Source organism: Mobula birostris, chromosome 2 (genome assembly GCF_030028105.1).
Source record: "Mobula birostris isolate sMobBir1 chromosome 2, sMobBir1.hap1, whole genome shotgun sequence".
Lineage (NCBI taxonomy): Eukaryota > Metazoa > Chordata > Chondrichthyes > Myliobatiformes > Myliobatidae > Mobula > Mobula birostris.
The window spans coordinates 84,264,208-84,288,607 of record NC_092371.1 but is presented as its reverse complement, the minus strand read 5'-3'; the positions used below and the strand labels follow the sequence as shown (position 1 = coordinate 84,288,607).

General features: G+C 40.8%; 1 protein-coding gene across 1 annotated transcript in view; it reads left to right on the top strand.

The window, feature by feature from the left end:
- The window catches only part of eif2s2 (eukaryotic translation initiation factor 2, subunit 2 beta), a 71,762-nt gene that overhangs the window by 18,652 nt on the left and 28,710 nt on the right, over window positions 1-24,400 (top strand). Inside the window, exons 3-5 of the mRNA XM_072244188.1 lie at window positions 8,747-8,841; window positions 14,393-14,528; window positions 17,815-17,915. Coding sequence (XP_072100289.1) covers window positions 8,747-8,841; window positions 14,393-14,528; window positions 17,815-17,915 — 332 coding nt within the window. The remainder of the gene's footprint in view (window positions 1-8,746; window positions 8,842-14,392; window positions 14,529-17,814; window positions 17,916-24,400) is intronic.

The following is a 24,400-nucleotide window of genomic DNA, read 5'->3' as shown; positions in this document are numbered from 1 at the left end:
AAAGAAGGGAAACTATAGGCCAATTAGAGTAACCTCAGTGTTTGGGAAAGTGTTGAAGTCCATTATTATGACAAGGTTTTGGGGTACTTGGAGACTAATGATAAAATAAGTCAAAGTCAGTATGGTTTCTGTGAAGGGAAATCTTGCCTGACAAATCTGTTCGAGTTCTTCAAGGAAGTAACAAGCAGGGTGGACTTCGGAGAGGCACCTGTATTTTCAGAAGGCGTTTGATAAGGTGCTACACATGAGGCTGTTCAACAAGATAAAATCCTATGGCGTTAGAAGAAAGATACTGGCATGGATAGAGGAATGGCTGACAGGAGGCAGCAAGAGGAATAACCGGGGCTTTTTCTGGTTGGCTGCCATTGACTAGTGCTGTTCCTCAGGGTTCAGTATTACTTTTCACATTGTTTGTCAGTGATTTAGATAATGGAGTTGATGGCTTTGTGGCAATGTTTGCAGATAATATGAAGATAGGTGAAGGGGTAGGTAATGCTGAGGAAGCAATGCGATTGCAGCAGGTCTTAGACAAAAGAAGAATGGGCAAAAAAGTCACAAGACTCTCAGAAGGTTGATTTGTAGGTTGAGACTGTGGTAAAGAAGGGAAATGCAATGTTGGCATTCATTTCAAGGGGAATAGAATATAAAAGCAAGGAGATAATGCTGAGCCTTTATAAGACACTAGTCAGGCTGTACTTGGAGTATTGTCAACAGTTTGGGGCCCCTTATTTCAGAAATGATGTGTTGTCATTGGAGAGAGTCCAGAGAAGGTCACAATGGTGATTTCAGGCATGAAGGGGTTAACATATGAGGAGCGTTCGACAGCTTTGGGCCTGTACTCGCTGGAATTTAGAAGAATGTGGGGATCTCATTGAAACCTACCGAACATTAAAAGGACTAGATAAGGCTGATGTGAAGAGGATGTTTCCTCTGGTGGAGGTATCCAGCACTAGAGGGTACAACCTCAAAATTGAGGGGCGACCTTTTAGAACAGAGGTAAAGAGGAATTTTTTTGACAGAATGTAGTGAATTTATGGAATGCTCTGCTGCAGACTGTGGTGGAGGCCAAGTCCATGGATGTATTTAAGACGGAAGTTGATCATTTCCTGATCGGTCAGGGTATGTATGCGGTTGAGCGGGAGCTGGGATCAATCAAGATGGAATGGTGGAACAGGCTCGATGGGTTGAATGGCCTAATCTGTTCCTATCTCTTAAGGTCTTGTAGTCTTTGGTGACACACTGGGTTTTCACAAGCTCCTATTGAAGTAAAGTCTCTGGCGTGCCTTCTTCGTGCTTCTATCAATGGTGAAAATTTGTATGTTCAATATTTCTAAATTAAGTATCGACTATAATGAAAATCACTGATACACTTGTGTACTGCCTTTCTCACAAAACATCCGAAGTGTTTGTTAATAAAAGGCTGATTGATTTAGCTCGAAGGGAATATTAATAGCCTATTGTCTATCTAGAATATATCAACTCTATATCACTCCATCTCATTCAATATTTCTATAATGCCTGTTTAGAACCTATAGTGCCCATCATCTCTGGTGCACCTCCCCTTCCCTCCCTTCCATAGTCTTCTGTCCTTTCCTATCAGATTCCCCCTCCTCCATCCCTTTATCTCTTACACCAACAATTTACCAGCTCTTTACTTCACCCCTCCCCCACCCCCACCTCCTGGTTTTATCTATCACCTACTACCTTGTATTTCGCTCTCCTCTCCCTCACTTTCTTACTCTGACTTCTCACCTTTTTTTTCTCCAGTTCTGATGAAGGGTCTCGGCCTGAAACATTTACTGTTTACTCTTTTCCTTGGATGCTGCCTGACCTGCTAAGTTCCTCCGGCATTTTGTATGTATTGCGTGTATTTCAAAGTTTATTATGAAAGTATATATACTCTATACAACCTTGAGATTCATCTTCTTGAAGCCACAAAACTAAGAAACACAATATAAACCAAGAAAAATCACTGTCAACAAAGTCCGACCCAGACGGAATGGGTAGCCTCCAACCTGATGGCCTGAACATCGACTTCTCTAACTTCCGCTAAGACCCCACCTCCCCCACGTACCCCATCTGTTACTTATTTTTATGCACACATTCTTTCTCTCACTCTCCTTTTTCTCCCTCTGTCCCTCTGAATATACCTCTTGCCCATCCTCTGGGTCCCCCCCCCCCCCCCGTCTTTCTTCCCAGACCTCCTGTCCCATGATCCTCTCGTATCCCCTTTTGCCTATCACCTGTCCAGCTCTTGGCTCCATCCCTCCCCCTCCTGTCTTCTCCTATCATTTTGGATCTCCCCCTCCCCCTCCAACTTTCAAATCCCTTACTCACTTTTCCTTCAGTTAGTCCTGACGAAGGGTCTCGGCCTGAAACGTCGACTGTACCTCTTCCTAGAGATGCTGCCTGGCCTGCTGCGTTCACCAGCAACTTTGATGTGTGTTGCTTGAATTTCCAGCATCTTCAGTATTCCCGTTGTTTGAGCCTAATTCTCTGTTGGTGTAGTGATAGCCTCTGGGGCTTTAACAGACAATACTCATTTTAACAGAGTAGGAATGCTGAACTTTGATTTATGATGACAAAGACTTGTTGCCATGTTGTACAGTGAAAGAGGTTGCCGGTTTGTTTTAATGCTCAACCAGCATGTGAGGCTGTCATAATGGTGTAAGTACTTGTTGCTACCCAGAGTCTTTATAATTATGTTCAATAATCATTCACACACAGCTTGAATTTCTGTTCAGTAATTTTGACAGGTATGTATCACACATCTGTTTTTAAAAAAATTTACATTTTTGGCCTTTGTGCATAGCTGTAAACTGCAGCTTCGATGTACTGAATGTGGCTAGAGGTTCCTTTTTGTTGGCTTTTGGAAAACTTTTCCACACTTAATACACAAAATTATAGTTACATTTGAGTTAGGACTCCTGCTGTTCGCAGTGAATCAAGTGGGGGAAATGATGTTCGTGCTAGATACAGGTGAAGGTTTCAGTACTGGATTGTAATCTCAGAATGCAGTGCCATAAATCCGAATCTGGTTCAATATCACTGGCAAATGTGAAATTTGTTAACTTTACTGCAGCGGTACAATGAAATCATCATCATCAGGTGCCATGCCCAGTTTGAGCTTTGACTGCCATGGCCCACACACTCCTGTTTCGGGTCAAGTGGATCAATTCATTGGTATTCATTTCCAGTTCTCTGGCTGCCGTCTCCATCATCATTTGTCTTTGTCTTCCTCTTGCTTTCTTCTCTTCAGTCTTTCCCATAATTACCCTGCATTCTAACTCTTTCCTAATCACATGTCCAGTGAAGTTACTTTACCTTTTCATGATCTCATACATTATTTCTCTTTTTGTGTTTGCTCTGTTCATGACATCCTCGTTAGATATTCGTTTCATCCATGATATTCTTTGCATCCTCCTCAAAAACCACATCTCTGCTGCTTCAATTCATTTCCTCATGTTACTAGATATTGTCCAACATTCTGAGCCATAACTGAATAAATGTAACATTTCAGTACTCTGAGGTGGGTTGTCATGCCTAGTTTAGTATTGGTCAGTATACTCTTCATTATGTGGGCACGTGACCAAGTGGTTAAGGCATTGAACTAGTGACCTGAAGGTCATGAGTTCGAGCCCCAGACGAGGCCGCGTGTTGTGTCCTTGAGCAAGGCACTTAACCACACAATGCTCTGCAACGACACTGGTGCCAAGCTGTATCGGTCCTTGCCCTTCCCTTGGACAACATTGATGTCGTGGAGGGGGGAGACTTGCAGCATGGGCGACTGCCTGTCTTCCATACAACCTTGCCCAGGTGTGCGCCCTGGAGAGTGAAGACTTTGCAGGCGCAGATCCATGGTCTCACAAGACTAACGGATGCCTTACTCTTCATTCTCATAAAAGTGTCTTTTGCCATCCCTATTCTTCTTTTGATGTCCATGTCACACCTGCCATCTGATGTCACCCAGCTTCCTAAGTAGCAAAAGTTCTGTACTTGTTTTTTGTCTTTCCTGTTTATTCTCAGCATGCGGATAGGATTCTCCTTCTTTTTGGATATCACCATACATTCTGCCTTTTTGCAATTGATAGACCCATTTTTGCACTTTCTTCAACAACTGTATCAATTAAGTTTTGTAGTTCTTCCTCCTTACTTGCAATTAACAGTGTTATTTGCATATCTGAAATTATTCATGTTTTCACCACCAACTTTGATTCCCAAGATGTCTCTTATTTTTTGTAATATTGTTTCACTGTACACATTAAATAAATCAGGGGAGAAAACACACCCTTGTCTAACGCCTCTCTTGATTTTCATAAATTGACTCACTTCTCCATCTATTCTTACAGCGGCAGTTTGTTCCCAGTACAGATTCCTGATTAGGCGGAGGTCTTTTGAATCTAGATCTAGAGTTTTCTGTAATATTTCAAATAACTTATTGTGCTTCACTTTATCAAATGCTTTTATGTAGTCAATAAAACAAACAAACAAATCTTTTTGCACTTGAATACCTCGTTCTGAAAGTATCCTTAACATCAATATTGCGTTTCTTGTTCCTTTGTCGTTCACAAAACCACATTGTTCTTTACCTATTTCAGCTTGTATCATACTTTTAGCTCTTGTCATCAAAATTCTTACAAGTATCTTGGTGATATGACTCATTAAACTTATGGTCCTATGTAATTCACATTCTATTGCTCCACGTTTCTTAGGAAGAGTGATAAATACTGATTTTTTTTCATCTCTTCTGGTATTATTCCAGTCTCATAAATGTCATTGATTAAATCAGTAAGTTTTTCAATTCCATAATCTTCAAGGGTGATAATTTGTTCTATTACTAATTCATCAGGACCTGCTGCCTTTCCTTTCTTCATCTTATTTATTGCGTTACGAACTTCAGATTTTAAAATACTTGGACCTTCAATGTTTTTCTTAATTTCTGGTTTTTCGCCTCGATTGTCCTCAAACAATTCCTGAATATACTCAGTCCATCTGTTTATAATCTCATCTTTTTCCATGATAATGGTACCGTCCTTTGCTTTCAAACATCCACCTGAAGAACAGATGTGCTTTTTACCAGTGATATTCTTGATTTGTTGATGTAACCTTTTTGGATCAGTAGTAGGGATTCTTTCTATTTGCTCACATTCCTGGTGTAACCATTCTTTTTTGGCTTTTTGACATAAGCTTTTAACTTTTTTGTCTAAGGACTTGTATTCTATCGGATTTGCTTTCTTCCGTCTCCTTTCTTCCATTAGATTTTTGATTTCATCTGTCATCCATTTATTCTTTGTGCTTTTTTCTTTTTTAGGAATCACTAACTTTGCTGATTCTACCAAGGCACCTTTTAGAGAGTTAAATTTCATTTCTACATGATTGCTATCATTTTCAACAGATTCTGTTTCTAGACTTTGAAATCTATTCCTTATTTCAATTGTAAATTTTTGTTGTAAGTTTTCTTCTTTAATTAATTACAAGTGGTCAAGGGATTGTTCAGGTTTTTGCTTCTTCAGTTTTTTTAAGTTTTACTTTTACATGACATTTATGGTCACTATTACAGTCTGCACCTGGATATGTTTTGCATTGAGTCACTGAGTTTCTAAAGCCTTGGTTTATAGTAATAAAGTCAATTTGATTTCTAGTGTTATCACCTGGACTTTTCCAGGTCCACAAGTGTCTTGGATGGTTTTTAAAGTAGGTATTCATAATGACTTGATTATTCATCTTGTACCATTCTACCCATTTCTCACCTTTTTCGTTTCTTTCCCCTAGTCCAAATTTTCCTATGATATTTCCATCAGCACCTTGTCCTACTTTAGCATTTAGATCTCCTATGACAATAACAATATCTTGAGATTTGCATCCATTCTTTGCTTGTTCAAACTCATCATAGAACAAATGAGGATATAGATAAATTCTATCTGTTGGTGCATATACCTGTATAATTGCTAAATCAAATGGTTGTCCTCTGAATCTAACAAGGAGCACTCTTTCTGTTGTTGCCCAATGTCCTAAAACACTTTTTGCCATGTTTTCATCCATAAGAATTCCTACGCCATTAGTACGGGATGTTCCACAAGAATAAATTGGTGTTTTATTTCTATTCTAACATGTTCCAGCACCTATCCAATGAACTTCGCTAATTCCAATGAACTTCGCTAATTCCCAAGATGTTGATCTTTAGTCTTTCCATTTCATTTATCACATTGTCCAATCTTCCTGCTTGATACTGAGTTCTTACATTCCAAGTGGCAATAATTTTCTTTTGTGTTGTGAATTTTATGAGCAGTAGCTTTATGACGGTTGGGGATCCCCTGCTGACCAGAATCAACCCTACTGAGTGAAGCATCTTCAGAATTGTCTTGAAGATCCTCTTGACGCTGTTGTTGTGTGATACATTTTGTGAGTTCGACCATGGCTTACTTAGCAAATAGATTTTAGGAAACCTAGTATCTAGCAATGGTGGTTTGCTATTGCCTACCGTTGGGCGAACTAAAGAAATCACCATTTCTCTTCCCAAATGTTCATCCACCTGTACTATAGCTGTTGACATTTGAGGTCCTAGCTCATCCGCCTTCTCTGTCATAAGTTCAGTTACTGAACCTGCCGGATCTGCCGTTGGTCTTCGCTCGTATTCTGAGCAGGAACCCTTGCAGGTGCTGCCGTTCCGGGTCAGAGCAGCCCTGGGAACAATGAATGACTAAGGAGTAACTCCACTTTCCCCAAAGCTCTGAAAGTCCCCAATCAGAGCCTCATCACCGGTTGCAGTTTAGAGTCATACCCAGGACATGAAATACATGATAATTATACAGAAAAAACTGTGTTACATTAAGTATATATGTATTAAATAGTTAAGTTAAAAACAAAGTGTTCATGGGTTCAATGTCCATTCAGAAATTGGATGGCAGAGGGGAAGAAGTTGTTCTTGAATCTATGTGCCTTCAGGCTTTTGTACCTCCTTTCTGATGATAACAGTGTAAAGGGGGCATGTCTGGGCGGTGGGGCTCCTTGATGAACACTGCCATCCTAAGGCACTGCTCCTTAGTACCCATGATGGAGCTGACTAATTTTACAAGTTTCGATCTTGTGCAGTAACCCCCCTCCCCCCCCAATACCAGGTGTCGAATGCTGTCCATGGTAAATTGACTGTTGGCTACTCTATGGATTGTGCAGTTGTCCACAGGGTTTTCATGATTGCCAGGCCTTTCTTCCACATAGATACTGCTGCTGCCCAGGCTGGGTTCGAACTCAGGACCATCTGCCTTGAAGTCCAGTGCTGATGCCACTACACCATCAATGGTCTGGTAACATGTAACTTCAAGCCACTGTAGGATATTCTAAAGTAATATACTCATTGGGTTCAATGATGGTTCATGGAGCAGGAATTATACTATTCAGTTCAAATGCCCTACAATTGATGAGTCAAATATAGGCCAATTGAACTGAATGGTCTGATTCCAACTCTGAAATTTGAGATTAATTTATTAGTGATAAGATAAAAATGTTAAACGGGCTGTGGGAGCTATTGGTCAGAAATTTGAGGATATTAAAATAAGATTGATTACTGATTTAATTGGTTTGGTGCTTCATTGTGGGCTGAAGGTCCTGTACCTGTGCTGTACTGTTCAAAGATTCAAAGTACATTTATTATCAAAGTATGTATGCAATATACAACTGGGAGGGACCTGCTGAAGGGTTTCGGCCCAAAATATCTATTGTACTCTTCCTAGATGCTGCCTGGCCTGCTGAGTTCCTCCAGCATTTTGTGTGTGATGCAATAAACAAAGAAAACCATGGAACCTGTTCAAAGAAAAACATCAAACTCCCCGCCCCCCATGAGCGAAAAAACACATCGTGTAAACAGCAAAAGAAAAAGAGTGAGAAACACAGAATATGAAACACAAAATATCAAGAATGTCCAGGCATATTCAGCTCAGTTAATTCTAGACCTGTTTCATTCATTATCTGCAGGCTGCCCTGATCAAAATCACCCCAAATAGCAACAAAAGAATGACCAGAAACACATCATAACGTGAACTATGGAGTCCAATCCACAAACCGTGTTCATTAAACTTGTCCAAGACCCAGGACTCCTACGTAATCCTCTGACAGGCTTGGGAGTGACCATTTGAACGCAGGGACTTCTGTCTGTGAGCAATAAGCGAGTGCGGGAGAGAGTGTGTCTCACACAGACATCTTCCTCTGGTAGCAGTGAGCAAGAGGCTGGTAGGTGGCGCTGAACACCCGCTCGCCTTCCACTCTCGCCTTGATGACTTCAATCCGCTTCAACACTTTAATCAGTGAAATCGAGGAATAAAGTCAATCGTGAGCTCGCACCCTGTCTCCAGGCTTCTGGGACTCGAGGCTGCGTACTTAGCTCTAAACCTCACTGAACACCCTCGGAGAGGTCTGTTACTCAAACAGACCACCAAAATATAGATCACAGGCTCCAACAGTAGCAGAATTACAGTTGTAAAAGAAGTAGTTTTGTGAACCGTGGGGTGTCACCCTTGGTTGCATTGTTTGCTGGCTATTTTCTTTATAAGATTAGTTCTTGAATGGTTGGCTTTCACGGAAGTATGATTGTGTATATTTACACATTCATTTGCAACAGCTTTTTGGAGTATAAATTATCACGTGGGTAGCTGCGGGATTTCTTCTGTGTGTTATCATATGTGTTTGCGTTAACTTTCCAAAATGTATTTGATGTGCATGAGCAACTAAGGATATTTTTGCTTAATTGTAGATACAACAGATGATTTAGATGATCTGGATTTCTTCAATCAAAAGAAGAAAAAGAAGAAGCCCAAGAAAGCTTTTGATATTGATGATGGTATTAAGGTTAGTAATACAGGTCCAGAAGGTCCTTTACATCGACTTCTGGCTTGGAATACTCTCTTAACTTGCCTAGTGAATGTGAACATTGGACCTATAGAGAAAGGGCAGCACTGTGCAGGCAAGTACTGCGTCGATTGTCAGCCCAGTGCCATCTTAGCTCAACGGTGATGGCTTTTGTCTATGCATTTCTTGTACAATTTCAGATGAACTACAGATTTGAACTTCCCCAGTCTGTACTCATTTAATTTGATGTTTTCATTTTACTGTTATTTTTATTTCCCAAGTATCCCAGAGAACAGGTAATACAAATGAAATGGGTGCTGCAGTAGTGTAGCAATTAGCATGATGCTTTTACAGCTCAGAGTTTGGAGTTCAATTCTGGTATCTTCTGTAAAGAGTTTGTATATATTTTTGGGTTTCCACCAGGTGCACTAGTTTCTTCCCACGGACTTGCCAGTTAGTGGATTAATTAGTCCTATGATTAGCCTAGGATTAGTAAGTGGAAAGGGCCTGTTCTGCAATGCATCTCTAAATAAATAAAATTAAGAAATGCAACTTTGTTAATCTGAAATAGAAATGTAAACAAGACACCTACCTTTTTTCCCAAAGTGGGTCCCAAAGAGTCCCATTAACTCAAGCACACTCAAGCTTCCTTCATTGTGATGTGCTACTTCACTTGTCAGATATTTATAAAGGCCATTAGTTATGACTGTTTCATTTAATGAATTTTAAGTAATTAAAGTAATTAAAATGAGGTGTGTATGTTGATGGTTCTTGTGCAGAATATATGATGGGGAGAATAAAGTTTGTATTAGGGTGAATCTCGACAGAAATGCCTTGGTCTGTTTCTAGAGGGACAGGAATTCAACAGGGAATGGGTACAGATACTTCAGAACAGGTTTAAAGTACTCTTTAGACCTAAGTAATTTGGCCTACTTTTGAGTTGTAAAATGGGAATTTTTCACAAAGTATAATCAACAGATGGAGTAGGCTTTGGAATGTGGTAATGAAGACAATACACAAATCATTTCAAAAGCAATAGACTGCTATATTTAAGACTGAGATTATTTGGATGGATGTGAGCTGAATTGAAAGCACATGTTCATCTTCGTATGTCTTAAAGTCATAAAGGCATATTTTTCAAAATAAGAGATCACCCTTTATTGTGGTGATGAGCAATAGCTACTCTGAGGGTCAGGAATCCCTGGAATTCTCTGTTCCAGAGAGCTGTGGAGGCTGAGTTGCTGAATATGTTTGAGGCTGTGGTTTTTCAAAGTAAATTTATTACCATATACTACCCTGAGATTATTTTTCTTGTGGACATTCACAGTAGAATAAAGCAATACAATTGGTATCAGTCATAAATGACAAACAAAGACGGACAAAACAACAAATGTGCGAAAGGCAAACTGAGCAAATACAAAAAAAGTAAAATAAATAATACCAAGAACGTGAGTTGTAAAACCCTTGAAAGTGAGTCTCTAGATTCTGGAGTCAGTTCAGTGTTAAGGTGAGTGAAGCTGTTCAAACTGGTCAAGGAGCCTGACAGTTGAAAGATAATAATTGTTATTGAACTTGGTGGTGTGGGTCTAGTAAGGATGCTCTCTACTGTAGATCTATAGATGTTTGGTGGTATGCCACCAGGCAGGATATTTCCCACTGTGCATCTTTAGAAGTTTGTCAGAGTTGTAGATGATGTGCTGAACCTGCGTAAACAAAGAAAGTAGAGGTGCTGCTGTGCTGCCTTTGAAATTAGTTGCAGGACAGATCCTCTGAAATGACAATGCCACGGAATTTAAAGTTACTGCCCCTCTCTGCATCCCACCCCCTAATGAGGACTGGCTGATGGACCTCTGGACCTCCGGTTTCTTCAGCTCTTTTCGGCCCCGTATGGAAATAGAGAGTTATGGAAACAGGCAGGACAGAACGTATGGCTTACAATTTATACAGCAAATGATGTCGATGCTTTATATATTCCGTTGAATAGGAATATAGAAGGTATGATTAATAAGTTTGATGACACAAAAGTTGGCAGTATTATGCATAGTGTTGGATCCAGATGAATTTGATCTGAGGCTCTTCAAAAATGTGTTGCTTATGATCATTTATTAAACATTGCAAGAGAGAGAGTGGGAAGTAGGAAAGAATCAATGTGGTCTGGTCCTTTTATACGAGGCTGTGAATTCTATTGAATTTTCATTGATAAAAGTTAACCAATAAGATGGCCCCTAATCAAGAAATGCAATACCCATCTCTAAAACTAAAACTAAGTTGTTTCCAGAAAGTGGCAACTACAACCATTAAAAAACATGCTGAACAAATACGTGTATATAGGTAGTTATTACAACTAAGCTCAATAAAGTTAAATTCTTGAGGTGTTCTGTTGGTCAAAGTTGACCATGGGTATCTGTCTATGTGATATGCAAGCCTGGGCAGTACGATATGGAGAGCAAGCTGTTGCCCATATAACAGGCTCCCCCTTTCCACCCAGCTGATGAATCCAAAGGAACGACAGATCTGATACAATTTGGCACCACTGGCGTTGCAGGAGTTCAACTCAATGTAGGACCGCCTTAGGAGCTCGAGCTTTGGATTTTTCCACAAGATTTACTCCTGAAGCCTTCACCTTGAGGGGGTATAGTCACAAGGCAGTGGAAATTTGAGATCAATTTACCTACTCCAACTACGATGAGCTGCCAACTGTGTCTGACAAGCTCCAACTGCCCGAAGAAAGTTAAATAATACAGTCCAATCCAAAGTTAGCAAGGAAGATTTAGAACAATGGAATATTGGCAGTTGAAGTGTTATGCTGACAAGGATGCATTTTGGGAAGTCGGCTCAATGTGGGATGAATCCAGTTGAAGGTGGGGTGCAAAGGAATGTTGATAAACGATGAGACCTTTTGAGGTCCCTGAAAGCAGCAACACTAGGTGGTAAAGGCAGCATATAGCATGCTTGCATTCATAGGTTGGGACATGGAATAGTTAGGATGTTATGTTGCAGTTTTGCAAAACAGTGATTAGACAAAGCAATCAGACTATTGTGTGCACTTCTGGTCAGCCTTACTGTAGGAAGGATGTGATTATGTTGGAAAGAGTGCAGAGGAAATTAGCACGGATGTTGCATTGGTTGGCGGACTTGTTGGCTATTCACTCAACACTGGAGCACTTGGACAGCAAGGGTGCATACTTTGGTATGTTCTTTATCGTCTATAGCTCTGCATTCAATTTCATCACTCCTAATCAGTAATCTTACAGACCTTGCCCTCAATACCTCCTTGTGCAATTGGATTCTCGATTTCCTTATTTGGAAACACCAGTCATTTTGGATTGGCAATAACATCTCCAAAATCTTCATCAGTACAAGTGCACCACAATGCTGATGACTGTAAGCACAGCTTCAATGCCATATAGTCTGTGAGCCAGTAGGATTGGTCGGTACCATCTTAGGGGAATAATGCTCATAGCGGGTTTTGGCAAGGTGTACACCTCTAGAGTTAGAAAATATGTGATGGCATTGCACCAGTGGTAGCTTTATTACTTCAAATAAGTAATCACTTTTTGTATATTTTCCATATCAACATCAGTACAGCAGAAACCGTTACCCCATCCCCCCAAAAGGTAAAAAAACCTCATTTGGAGAGATTTCTGGAGTTTTATCAGTGTCATGATATTTTCCATATTACTGAATCAAATCAAAACAATCTTAAGCTTTTGTCATAGCATGCAGAATTACAGTACAATAATTCAAATGTGGGGCTCCACATGGCCGTAACCTAGGCCCCATTTGCTTGTACAATGAATATATTTAATTGAAGTCTGCTTTCCATACTTTGTTTTCCATACTCTTATAACCTATTAACAATCATAATAATTTTCCAGGTCTTCCACATCTTCATCTGAACTTTCCACATGGATGCCTGGTTCTCAGTCTGCCAGTCTAAACATGTCAGTACACCTGAGGCCATTTGTAACACAAATACATCTTGGGAGTGAACATTTTTTTGGACAGTTACGGGCCAGTAGATCCAGGACGGCATCGGGTGCTGGCTGGCCTTCCATCCAGTGCACCACCAACTGTTCAGCTTCCTCTTCTCTCTCCATCTTACATCCTCTGCCAACAGGGCTTGGCACTTGTGGGTCCTTCTCCAAACACTTTCTCCATATACCAGCCTAGTAGTTGGCTTGCTGTGCATGTTTTGTTAAGCAGTCCTTGTATGGTGGGAGTAGATGACTTTCGATTTCACCTTTTTTCACACAGAAAAGGTGATACCTGAGCTCATTGACCTTGGTGGTCGATGCTTTTGGGGCATACAGGAGACATGTAAATGCCTCCAGTTTGTCCATCAGTTCTGGGGAGAGGTCCCATCCTGACCCAACACTAAGAATGTGTCCTGAGTTTCCCTGTTGCTGGTCAGAAGTTTTAGGGGACTTGTCTTCCCTTTGCCTGCAAAAGCACTTAGTGTCACATCCTGTATATGCGTGCAACCCAATGAGAGTCCTGCACACCTTTACGCCAACAGTGGCAGCAACCTTCCTGATGTCTACAAGCCTTGTATGGGTTCTGCTGGACAGTGAGGAAGGTTTTCAAAGCTTGCAGAGGTATTTGGACCAGCTGGAAAAATGGGCTAAAAAGTGGCAGATGGAGTTTAATACACACAAGTGCGAGGTATTGCACTTTGGAAGGACAAACCAAGGTAGAACATACAGGGTAAATGGTAAGGCACTGAGGAGTGCAGTAGAACAGAGGGATCTGGGAATACAGATACAAAATTCCCTAAAAGTGGTGTCACAGGTAGATAGGGTCGTAAAGAAAGCGTTTGGTACATTGTCCTTTATTAATCAAAGTATTGAGTATAAGAGCTAGAATGTTACGATGAAGTTGTACAAGGTATTGGTGAGGCTGAATCTGGAGTACTGTGTTCAGTTTTGGTCACCAAATTACAGAAAGGATATTAATAGGGTTGAAAGAGTGCAAAGAAGGTTTACAAGGATGTTGCTGGGACTTGAAAAACTCAGTTACAGAGAAAGGTTGCATAGGTTAGGACTTTATTCCCTGGAGCGTAGAAGAATGAGGGGAGATTTGATAGAAGTATATAAAATTATGATAGGTATAGATAGAGTGAATGCAAGCAGGCTTTTTCCACTGAGGCAAGGGGAGAAAAAAACCAGAGGACATGGGTTAAGGGTGAGGGGGGAAAAGTTTAAAGGGAACATTAGCGGGGGGCTTCTTCACACAGAGAGTGGTGGGAGTATGGAATGAGCTGCCAGACGAGGGGTTAAGTGCGGGTTCTTTTTTAACATTTAAGAATAAATTGGACAGGTACATGGATGGGAGGTGTATGGAGGGATATGGTCCGTGTGCAGGTCAGTGGGACTAGGCAGAAAATGGTTGGGCATAGCCAAGAAGGGCCAAAAGGCCTGTTTCTGTGCTGTAGTTTTTCTATGGTTTCTATGGCAGTTGCTAACATAGAAAAGTTGTTTTGATCCCTGTTGGTGTCCTCTATAATGGTGTGAGGTGCTTAATTTATGGGAGATTTGGCTTTTATTTCCAGGACTTGAAGATTGAAAATGAGCTACCTGAGCAAGGGGAAGATGATGATGATGCTTTTGACATCAGCATGATGAAAAAGAAGAAACCAAAACCTGTAACCTTTGAGGATGAGAAAGTCAATGAAAGGACAGATGGCTGTGAGTACAACCTACTGTTATTGGTTTTCCCCACCCTCTCCAATCCCCTACATGTCATGGGTATCAAGTAAAACATAAGAAGATTGGATTGTGGTGGGTGAACAGAGCCCTGTTGGGAAAAGTGGGAGGGTGGGATAGGGCGGGGTGAAAACAACGGGAAATGTAATACAGGTTAGTGTTGAAAACACTTTGGTCAAAAGTTCAAAGTTAATTTTATTATCAAAATACATATGTCACCATATACAACCCTGAGATTCATTTTCTTATGGGCATACTCAGCAAATCTATTGAATAGTAACTGTAACAGGATCATTGAAAGATCAACCAGAGTGCAGAAGATTACAAACTGTGTAAATGCAAATATAAATAAATAGCAATAAATAATGATGACATGAAATAACAAGATAGTGTCCTTAAAGTGAGATGATTGGTTGTGGAAGCATTTCAGTGATGGGGCTAGTGAGTGTAGTTATCCCCTTTTATTCGAGAGCCTGATGGTTGAGGGGTATTAACTGTTCTTGAACCTGGTGGTGCAAGTCCTCAGGCTCTTGTATCTTCTACCTGATGGCAGCAATGAGAAGAGAGTAGTCTGACCACAGAAAGAACTTGCTAATCATCTGAATAGAGCAACTGATCTTTTTAAAAATGGTAGGACAGTAGGAATTTTTCAAGAGCTGAAGTTTTCAAGAACCGTCTGCAAGTCAGCAGTCAGAAACACTATTGGCTGAGATCACCAAAGTTGTACTAACTGTAGATTAGTACAGATCTTAATCAACTTGAGGTCTTAGTTAGAATTAGTTTGGTAGCACTTCTTCAAGGGTAGTCATCTTGCTGCGGTGGGAAGGCTTGTGAATTCCTGAGATCCCAACAGCCATGTTGTGCTGGTGGTGTCACCTGTGGTGGTAAGGTCGGTGGGGTGGGGGTGGGGGGGTCCAGACAAATGGCAATATAGCCAAGACCTCAGCCATGGAGCTGACGGAAGATGATGACACATCTCAGTGGCTGAGGAAGGCTGTCGCAGTCTTGCATTCCATGAACTGGACCCTAACCATGATCTGTCAAGGACCGTGGTGGGGCAGCCTTCCCACATTAAACAAAGTCTCACACAAGTGTTTTCTATTAATAGAATGCACTCTAATGTCACAGACTAAGTCCCGTAGTGATCAGCAGGTGGCAAAGGAGGCAGGACTGAGAGGTTTGGAAGCCCACACTGCACCAGGATATATGGATCCTAGGTCAGCCTCTACCACCACTTGAAGACCCACCAATAAACAATCCATTAGGAAAACATCATACTCGACTTGAGTGATTGCACTACTACAGGTAGTTAACACAAATCTGCACTATGGATTCAAAACATGTTTCAACCATTAGTTAAACTTGGTGCACTGTTATTGTCATTGTAAACTGTGCATGTGTAACATTGCTGTCACTGGTGTGGGTTTCTCCCGATGACAAGATTACCTGGAATCTCTGCACACTCAAATTTTTGCTTGCAATCAATTATTTTTGACATCAAAGTATTGAAGTACCTCTAAATTGTTTATACTTGGGATAATATAAGTCTCCCCGTATTTATACTATGTAATCTTGGTAATCAAAGTCACTGAATAAGCTCTCATTTGCAAATGTTTCTTTACTTTTCCAAGATTTAAACCCTCAAGGTTATCCAAGGAGATCTCAAAAGATTGACAAACCTAATGCTTTTTAACAAAGTAAAAGTATAGAACTAAAATACGCAAACTAATTTTCGAATGTTGACGTGTAGTGCGGATTTTAAATTGTTGCTTGATAATTTAATTTGCTGGAATTCTCAACATACTTTTCATATAAGCAGTAGATTTCTTTGAAGCCAAGAGTCCATATGTAGTTTGAAGAGCCCAGGCCACTTATGATAAGACAAGAATTTATTGCATTAAGTATTGAGAATCTAATGAATCATTCCATATGCCTGGGTTTCCTTCCCTTTCTTTCCCCAAGAAAGAGCTTTCGAAGGCATCAATTTACAGACATGGGTACTTGTCCGCATGGCCTTTTTTTGCCAGATTACTTGGTCACAGTCTTCCTACATCTGTGCGTGTGTATGAAATGGCAATGTTGTGCAGAGGTGGACCATTCAAGTCAACTAGTCTAGCATGTTTATGCCCACACAAGACTCCTGCTGTGACTGAACAGAGTCACTGGAGACAACTGAAGCTGATGGATATAGAAGTCTTTATTCAGCAAAACAAGCAGCAGACATCATACAGGAATCACTCTTGAAAGAAGAGGCCTCCCTGACCCAATATTGCATGACATTTTTATATGATAAAGGCCAAAGGTAACAGCAGGACAAATCCCATAGTTACAAAGTATCCACACAGTGCTTTGATTTTTCAAACACCTCCATTTTCACACCAACATTCCAGACACGCAAAGTGAATGCTTATCCGCACTGACTCTAGCTGCATTCATACATGTGCAGGTGTCTCGGGTCAATGGGTGTTTCCTGGTTTCCAATCAACCCCAGTCTGCAGCTACAGGAAGACCATTGTTCAGAGCTGCATTTTAAATTCAATCTGCAATCTGCTAGTTGCTGTTGAAATTGGTATTTGTGATACACTATTGCTCCAGAATACACCCTAGCATCCTCCAGCATCATCTGGCAATTAATTACCAGAAATAAGCCCTGGTGCTTCAGTTTTCTCTCTTAAGCTGGAGGTGTTGAGGCTAACAAACAATCTGCTGTTACCTGCATGCTAATTAGCTGGTACAGCACTGAATGAACTTAGATTTCAATGAAACCTGACATTTAACATATTTTCCTTGAAGTTCACTTGATGCTATTCTTTCTTGAGTCAAATTATGAGGGGTATAGACAGGGTAAATGCAAGCAGGCTTTTTCCATTGAGATTGGGTGAGACTAGAACTAGAGGTCATAGGTTAATGATAAAAACTGAAATGTTTAAGGGGAACATGAGGGGGATCTTCAAGGATGGTGAGGGTGTGGAATGAACTGCCAGCAGAACTGGTGGATGCGGGTTTGATTTCAACATGTAAGAAGTTTGGCTAAGTATATGGATGGGAGGGATATGTAGGGCTGTGGACTGGGTGTAGGTTGATGAGATTAATAGTACAACATAAACTAGATGGGCTAAAAACCTGTTTCTCTATTTATACTTAATGTTATACTTAGACAGTATTGCCCACATTTGAGGAGAAAGTTTTACTGAAAGCCTCTCCACCTTTCTTTCCCTGTTGTTTTGGAGGTTAACATCTTCCTCAAGCTTGTGATTTATTTCTACAGTAATGGACGACGATGAAAACAAAAGGGATGATGGTATTACTTTCTCCTCTTCGAGTGGCCCAGCTTGGGCAGGATCAGAACGAGACTACACTTATGATGAGGTAAAAGTGCCTACTAGTTATATTTTATTTATTTATTTAGAGATGCAGCATGGAACAGGTCCCATCAGCCTAACAATTGCGTCATTCGGCAACCCAGTTACTTAATCCTAGCCTAATTACAGGACAATTTACAATGACCAACTAATCTACTAACTGGTATGAATTAGATTGTGGGAGAAAACCAAAGTACCTGGAAGAAACCCACACAGTTCATGGGAAAAAGCTACAAACTCCTTACAGATGGCGTCAGAATCGATCTACAAAGTCCAGAACAGCCCGAACTGTGACAGTGTCGTTGTGAAGTATAGTGTGTTAGTGTGATAGTGTGTTACAGCAGTGTTGACCTGTACTTCATTATCTTTCCATTGTCCACTTCTCGTGGAATGAAGGTGAAGAAACACAATTTCTTCAGGGTGAAAGAGTGGAGACTTTTATTCTTTAGTTTATTTCCATCCTTTTTAAAATACATTCAAGGAATGTATTAAACTAACCTTCCATTGCCCTTTGAGAAAGGAATTTTTAAAGATTCGTAAACATCAGAGAAAATAGACATCTCATTTGTCTTTAAGTGTAATCCCTAGTTCCAGATTTTCCCTCAATGAAACACTTTCATTATATCCAAGAAACTGCAGATGCTGGAATGCGAAGCTGTAAGCAATGTACTGGTTATACTGGCAATTTCCCTCCTTTGTCAGTTTCTATGCAGTGCTTCAACTTGGATAGCTGTAGTTTCCTTCCTCCCTCACGGATATTGCTCAATCCACTGAGTTCATCCAGCAGGTTGTTTACTGCTCTTTTGTGTCCAGCATGTTGCTTCAATCTCCTTCTAAATTCCAATGCATTCAAGTTGTTGTTCTCCTCATGGAGCATCTCAGCCCAAATGTCAACTATTTATTCCCCTCCGTAGGATGCTTTCTTGGCTTGTTGAGTTCCTCCAGACTTGGGGGGGGGGGGGGTGTGTGTGTGTGTGTGTCTGTCTGTCTGTCTGTCTGTCTGTCTCAAGATCTCCCACACCTCTTTATGATTTGCTCATTCAGTGTTTTCCCTTTAGTTTGTCTCCCAATTCTGCTGTTACTCTTGGGTGGCACATTAGCATAACAGTTAGCACAATGCTGTAACAGTGCCAGCAACCTGGGTTCAATTGCAGCCACTGTCTGTAAGGAGTTTGTATGTTCTCCTCTGACTGAGTGGGTTTTGTTTGGTTGCTCTGGTGTCCTTCCACATTCCAAAAATGTACCAGTTAGTTGGTCACAGGAGTGTAATTGGGCAGTGTCGGCTCTATTACCCTGCTGTATCTCTAAAAGGTAATATTTTTGTCTGAATTGCTTTCAATGCATTGCTGTCTATTCATGAATACTTTATGCAATTCTACACACGGGGTTTTAGTTATGCTGTGTATAGCTGAATCAGTGGATAACTACCATTTGCAGTTATGATTTATTTTAATTGTTCTGGTAACCATTCCTTTAACTGGACCTTGTTGACCTTGTTGTCTTGCTCAATTCTTTATTATGAAAAACCTATGTCTTCAATGTTCATATTATTGGGATGTTTACCAGACCATCCATGCAGTGTTATCATGGCACAGTACCATAGCAGTTAGCATAATGCTGTACTGCACCATCTGTGAGATCTCCATCAATGTAAGGAGTTTATACGTTCTCCCTAAAATTACATGTGTTTCATCCAGGTGCTCCAGTTTCCTCCCACATTCCAAAGATAATTGAGTTGGTGTTAGTGAGTTTTGGGCATCTAGTTTGGGAAGCATGGTGACAACTGTGGGCCACCTCCAGCACATCCTTGGACTGTATTCATTGCTGACACAAATGACACATTTCACTGAATGTTTCGATGTACTTGTGACAAATAAAGCTAAACTTTTCATTTAGATTAGATTATACAAAGCTAGTTCATCTATTTTGGTGGGTGGGGTGGGCATGTACTTGCGTGCTTTTCTCATTAGTATGGAATGAATTTGTTACAGTATAACCTCAGGTTGTCAAAGTGGGAACCAAGAAGATAGCATTTGCGAATTTTATTGATATCTGCAAACTCTTAAGTTCTCAGCACTACTTGGTTGTAGATTTCCATAGAAACTACAGCACAGAAACAGGCCTTTTGGCCCTTCTTGGCTGTGCTGAACCATTTTCTGCCTAGTCCCACTGACCTGCAGACGGACCATATCCCTCCATACACCTCCCATCCATCCCATTTCCAGTCCCCTTTTCATCTCAGCTGAAAGGCTGACTTAAATCAGTTAAGTTTAAGTGTCAAATCCACTGCACTTTCTAATCTTCTGGCTATTTATGACTGTTAACAGCAAGAAGCATGGTTTGTTTTGAGTCTTAACAACATTTCCAACTGAAATGAAATGTTGCCCTTTTTTTTTGCCAACTAGCACAAATTGTGCCATAATTTATACTCATCACAAAAGCTTTGTCTGCTTGTCTATGAGCATAATTTGAGATGAGTGTTCAAGGGCTGCAGTTCTTGCACCTCCCAGTCAACCTTGAGAAAGTGGTGGTGGGCTGCCATTTTAAACTGCCACAGTTTTGAAGGGACTACCATGGTGTTAGGAATTCCGGGTTGCTTGAAGGCTACAGTGCAGGTTCTTGATAACTTTCTGACTTAGAGAGTTAACTTAGAAGTGAACTTCCAGCAATGTTGAACCCTCTTACCGGCTCCCATTTGCCTTCTGGGCTGCAGTTGGGTTATGGAGGTGTCAGTCTTTTGCTTCTCTCCCTTAGAAATCAAGTGTATCTGCGACATTTGTCACATTTGCAATTAGAATTTCACTGTTCACAGGCTTCCAGTCAGAAAGACAACCCTCTAGTGCTACTCTCTGGCTTCTCCAGTGAAGCTTTTGATGCTACCTGCAAATGCAGTAAGCAATGTTCACTCAGAGCTACGTGGCCAAGCAGTGGCTGAAATGCTCCTGTGCACATTGTCTTTGTTACCGCACAGCTGGAGTTTTCGTTTATGTAATGTTAATATAATTGTGAAATATATTGTAATTAATTAGGTGTTAATAAATATAATCCATAAATTTTCATACCACAGCCTTTACTTTGAAGCATTTTAGAGCTTCAACGTGTTTACGTTGTTGGTATTTGAAGTTGTAGCACTTTTACAAATTGTAACAATAAACACAGAATAGAAGTTGGCAGCTGATTGATAATAAACTGTCAACCTGCTAAAGGCTGATGCCATCTAGTCAAAACATTTTAGAAACATAGAAAACTTACAAAATTGTGCCCACAAAATTGTGCCGAATATGTCCCTACCTTAGAAATTACTAGGGTTACCCATGGCCCTCTATTTTTCTCAGCTGTATATACCTATCCAAAAGTCTCTTAAAAGACCCTATTGTATCGGCCTCCACCACCATTGCTGGCAGCCCATTCCACACACTCATCACTCTCTGCATAAAAAAAACTTACCCCTGACATCTCCTCTGTACTTGCACCCAAGCACCTTTAACCTGTGCCCTCTTGTGGCAGCCATTTCAGCCCTGGGAAAAAGCCTCTTGACTAGCCACATGATCAATGCCTCTCGTCATCTTATATACCTCTATCAGGTCACCTCTCATCCTCTGTCGCTCCAAGGAGAAAGGGCCAAGTTCACTCAACCTGTTTTCATAAGGCATGCTCCCCAATCTAGGCAACATCCTTGTAAATCTCCTCTGCACCCTTTCTATGGTTTCCACATCCTTCCTGTAGTGGGGTGACCAGAACTGAGCACAGTACCCCAAGTGTGGTCTGACCAGGGTCCTATATAGCTGCAACATTACCTCTCGGCTCCTAAACTCAATTCCACGATTGATGAAGGCCAATGCACCTTGTGCCTTCTTAACCACGGAGTCAACCTGCTCAGCTGCTTTGAGCGTCCTATGGACTCGGACCCCAAGATCCCTCTGATCCTCCACACTGCCAAGAGTCTTACCATTGATACTATATTCTGCCATCATATTTGACCTACCAAAATGAACATCTTCACACTTATCTGGGTTGAACTCCATCTGCCACTCCTCAGCCCAGTTTTGCATCCTATCAATGTCCCGCTGTAACCCCTGACAGCCCTCCACACTATCCACAACACCTCCAACCTTTGTGTCATCAGCAAATTTACTAACCCATCCCTCCACTTCCTCATCCAGGTCATTTATAAAAATCATGAAGAGTAAGGGTCCCAGAACAGATCCCTGAGGCACACCACTGGTCATCGACCTCCATGCAGAATATGACCCGTCTACAACCACTCTTAGCCTCCTTTTACTTTTCCCATTGTGCCTGTTGGCTGTTTTGGCTGCCTGACAATTTATTTATGTTGTAGGTTGTATTTGTTACAAAAAAATTTAGTGTCATGTTTTTAGTTGTGATTCTCCAGGATAGCCACTTGCGTGTGCACAAACTCTCGCTTTGTCCTAGCCATTTAATTTGCAAATGTAAAACAGCTTAGAAGTACTAATCTTTCCCAAACATTCAGCTTGCTTTTAGCTTATAGTTGGCTAGGTTTAACCCGGCTAGCAGTGCATCTTTAGTCAAAAGAGAGTCTGGATGTTATTTTGGAAGAAACTTTTCCCATGTGCACTCCATAATTTTGTTATTCTGTCTTACATCCATAAATAATATAACTGAAACCAGATTGAGTAGTTTATTGAAGAATTTGTCGTATCTGTGTCTTCACAGCAGGAACGCACTGTAGCTGAAGCAGTTTATACTTGACGTAGTAATTGAATTGAAATAAATGTTAACTTCATTTGGACAGTTTTTGACATTTTAGTTGACTCTAATCTGATGCAAAATGTGTACACATATGAAATGACATCTGTGTACATGTTCTGTCATATTCAGCTGCTAATTCTATCAAAAAAGATTGGCAATATTTGTCACATGTACATTGAAAGATAGTGAAATGCGTTGTTTGTGTCAGATCAAATCAGCAAGGATTGTGCTAGGCAGCCTATAAATGTTACTATGTTTCTGAAGCCAATACAGTGTGCCACAGCTCACTCACACGAATCATATATTTTTACCTAACGCAACCTCCAATAGCTCCATTTTCAAGGAGTTTCTATTGTAGGATGGATTTGTACTTTAATTACTTGCCATTGGAGGAATTATAATGTTGCTGCTATAATTGAGTACTGCCTGGGTTCTTGCATAAGTGTTATGACTGGACTTTTTATATTTTGATCATGAATTCCTGAGTGATGAATATAAAGTGGGGTTAGAATCATGGCATGTCTATGTTCTGGAAACATAGAAAAACTACAGCACAATATCGGCCCTTCGGCCCACAATGCTGTGCCGAACATGTATGGCCCATCTATTCCCCATCTGTTAACCCTTCAACTAGTGCTGCTAGCTATCTGGGATCACTCTGCAAACTCCCCAAGAACTGCAAGAAGGCAAGGAGGTAGTATTTGTAATTGTTATTCTTTGGACATGCTCTTTTATTTTCTAAAAATAAATTGGGGAGAAGTTTGTTTGCCTGGTCGCAGGGCATTTGGAGTCAATGATGGCATTCTGCCTGGCCAAGCTTGTGTCAAGTCTAGCTCACCAGCTCTGTAGTACCAGGGGAGATGGATCCATAAAATAAGGTGTGATTTGACTGCTCCAAGGACAAGTTTAAAGTTGGAGAGAGGACTTCACAGAGGCAGATAGATGTGCACTTTAGTAGAATGAATAAAGACATTTTCTAAACAGGGAGCAAATTCAGAAATCCAAGGTTCAAAGGGACTTGGGGGACCATGGAGATTCCCTAAAGGTTAACTTGCAGGTTGAGCCGGAAGTAAGAAAACCAAATGCAATGTTAGCATTTATTGCAAGAGGACTGGAATGTAAAAGCAAGGATTTATTCCTGTGGCTTTATAATGTGCATTTGGAATATTGTGAACAGTTTAGGCCTCCTTATCTGAGAAAGGATGTACTGACATTGGAGAGGGTTCAGAGGAGGTTCACAGAATGATCCCAGAAATGAAAGGATTAATATATGAGGGACATTTGGTGGCTCTGGGCCTGTACTTGCATGAGTTTAGAGGATGGGGGAATCTCATTGAAACCTGTTAAATATTGAAAGGCCTAAACAGAATGGACACAGAGAGAGACTTTCCCAATAGTGTGCAAGTCTGGGACCAGAGCACACAGCTTCAGAATAGAATTATGTGCCTTTAGCGACAAATTTCTTTAGCCAGAGGGTGGTGAATTGGTGGCTGAGGAGGCGAAGTCATTGGGTGTACTTAAAGCCAAGATTTTAATAGGTTCTTGCTTAACAAGATTGTGAGGAGAATGAGCTTTGGGGGTGGATACGGAGCAGACCCAGTTGGCTGAATGGCCTTATTCCACTCCTATGTCTTATTGTCTTTATTGATATAATTGTTAGGCATGTGTCTTATAAATCTTCAGACAGTGTTATATTTCTGTCCTGTTGCATGTGCAGCTTGCATGTAAATATATGTATATACGACAGCATTCATTTTCTTG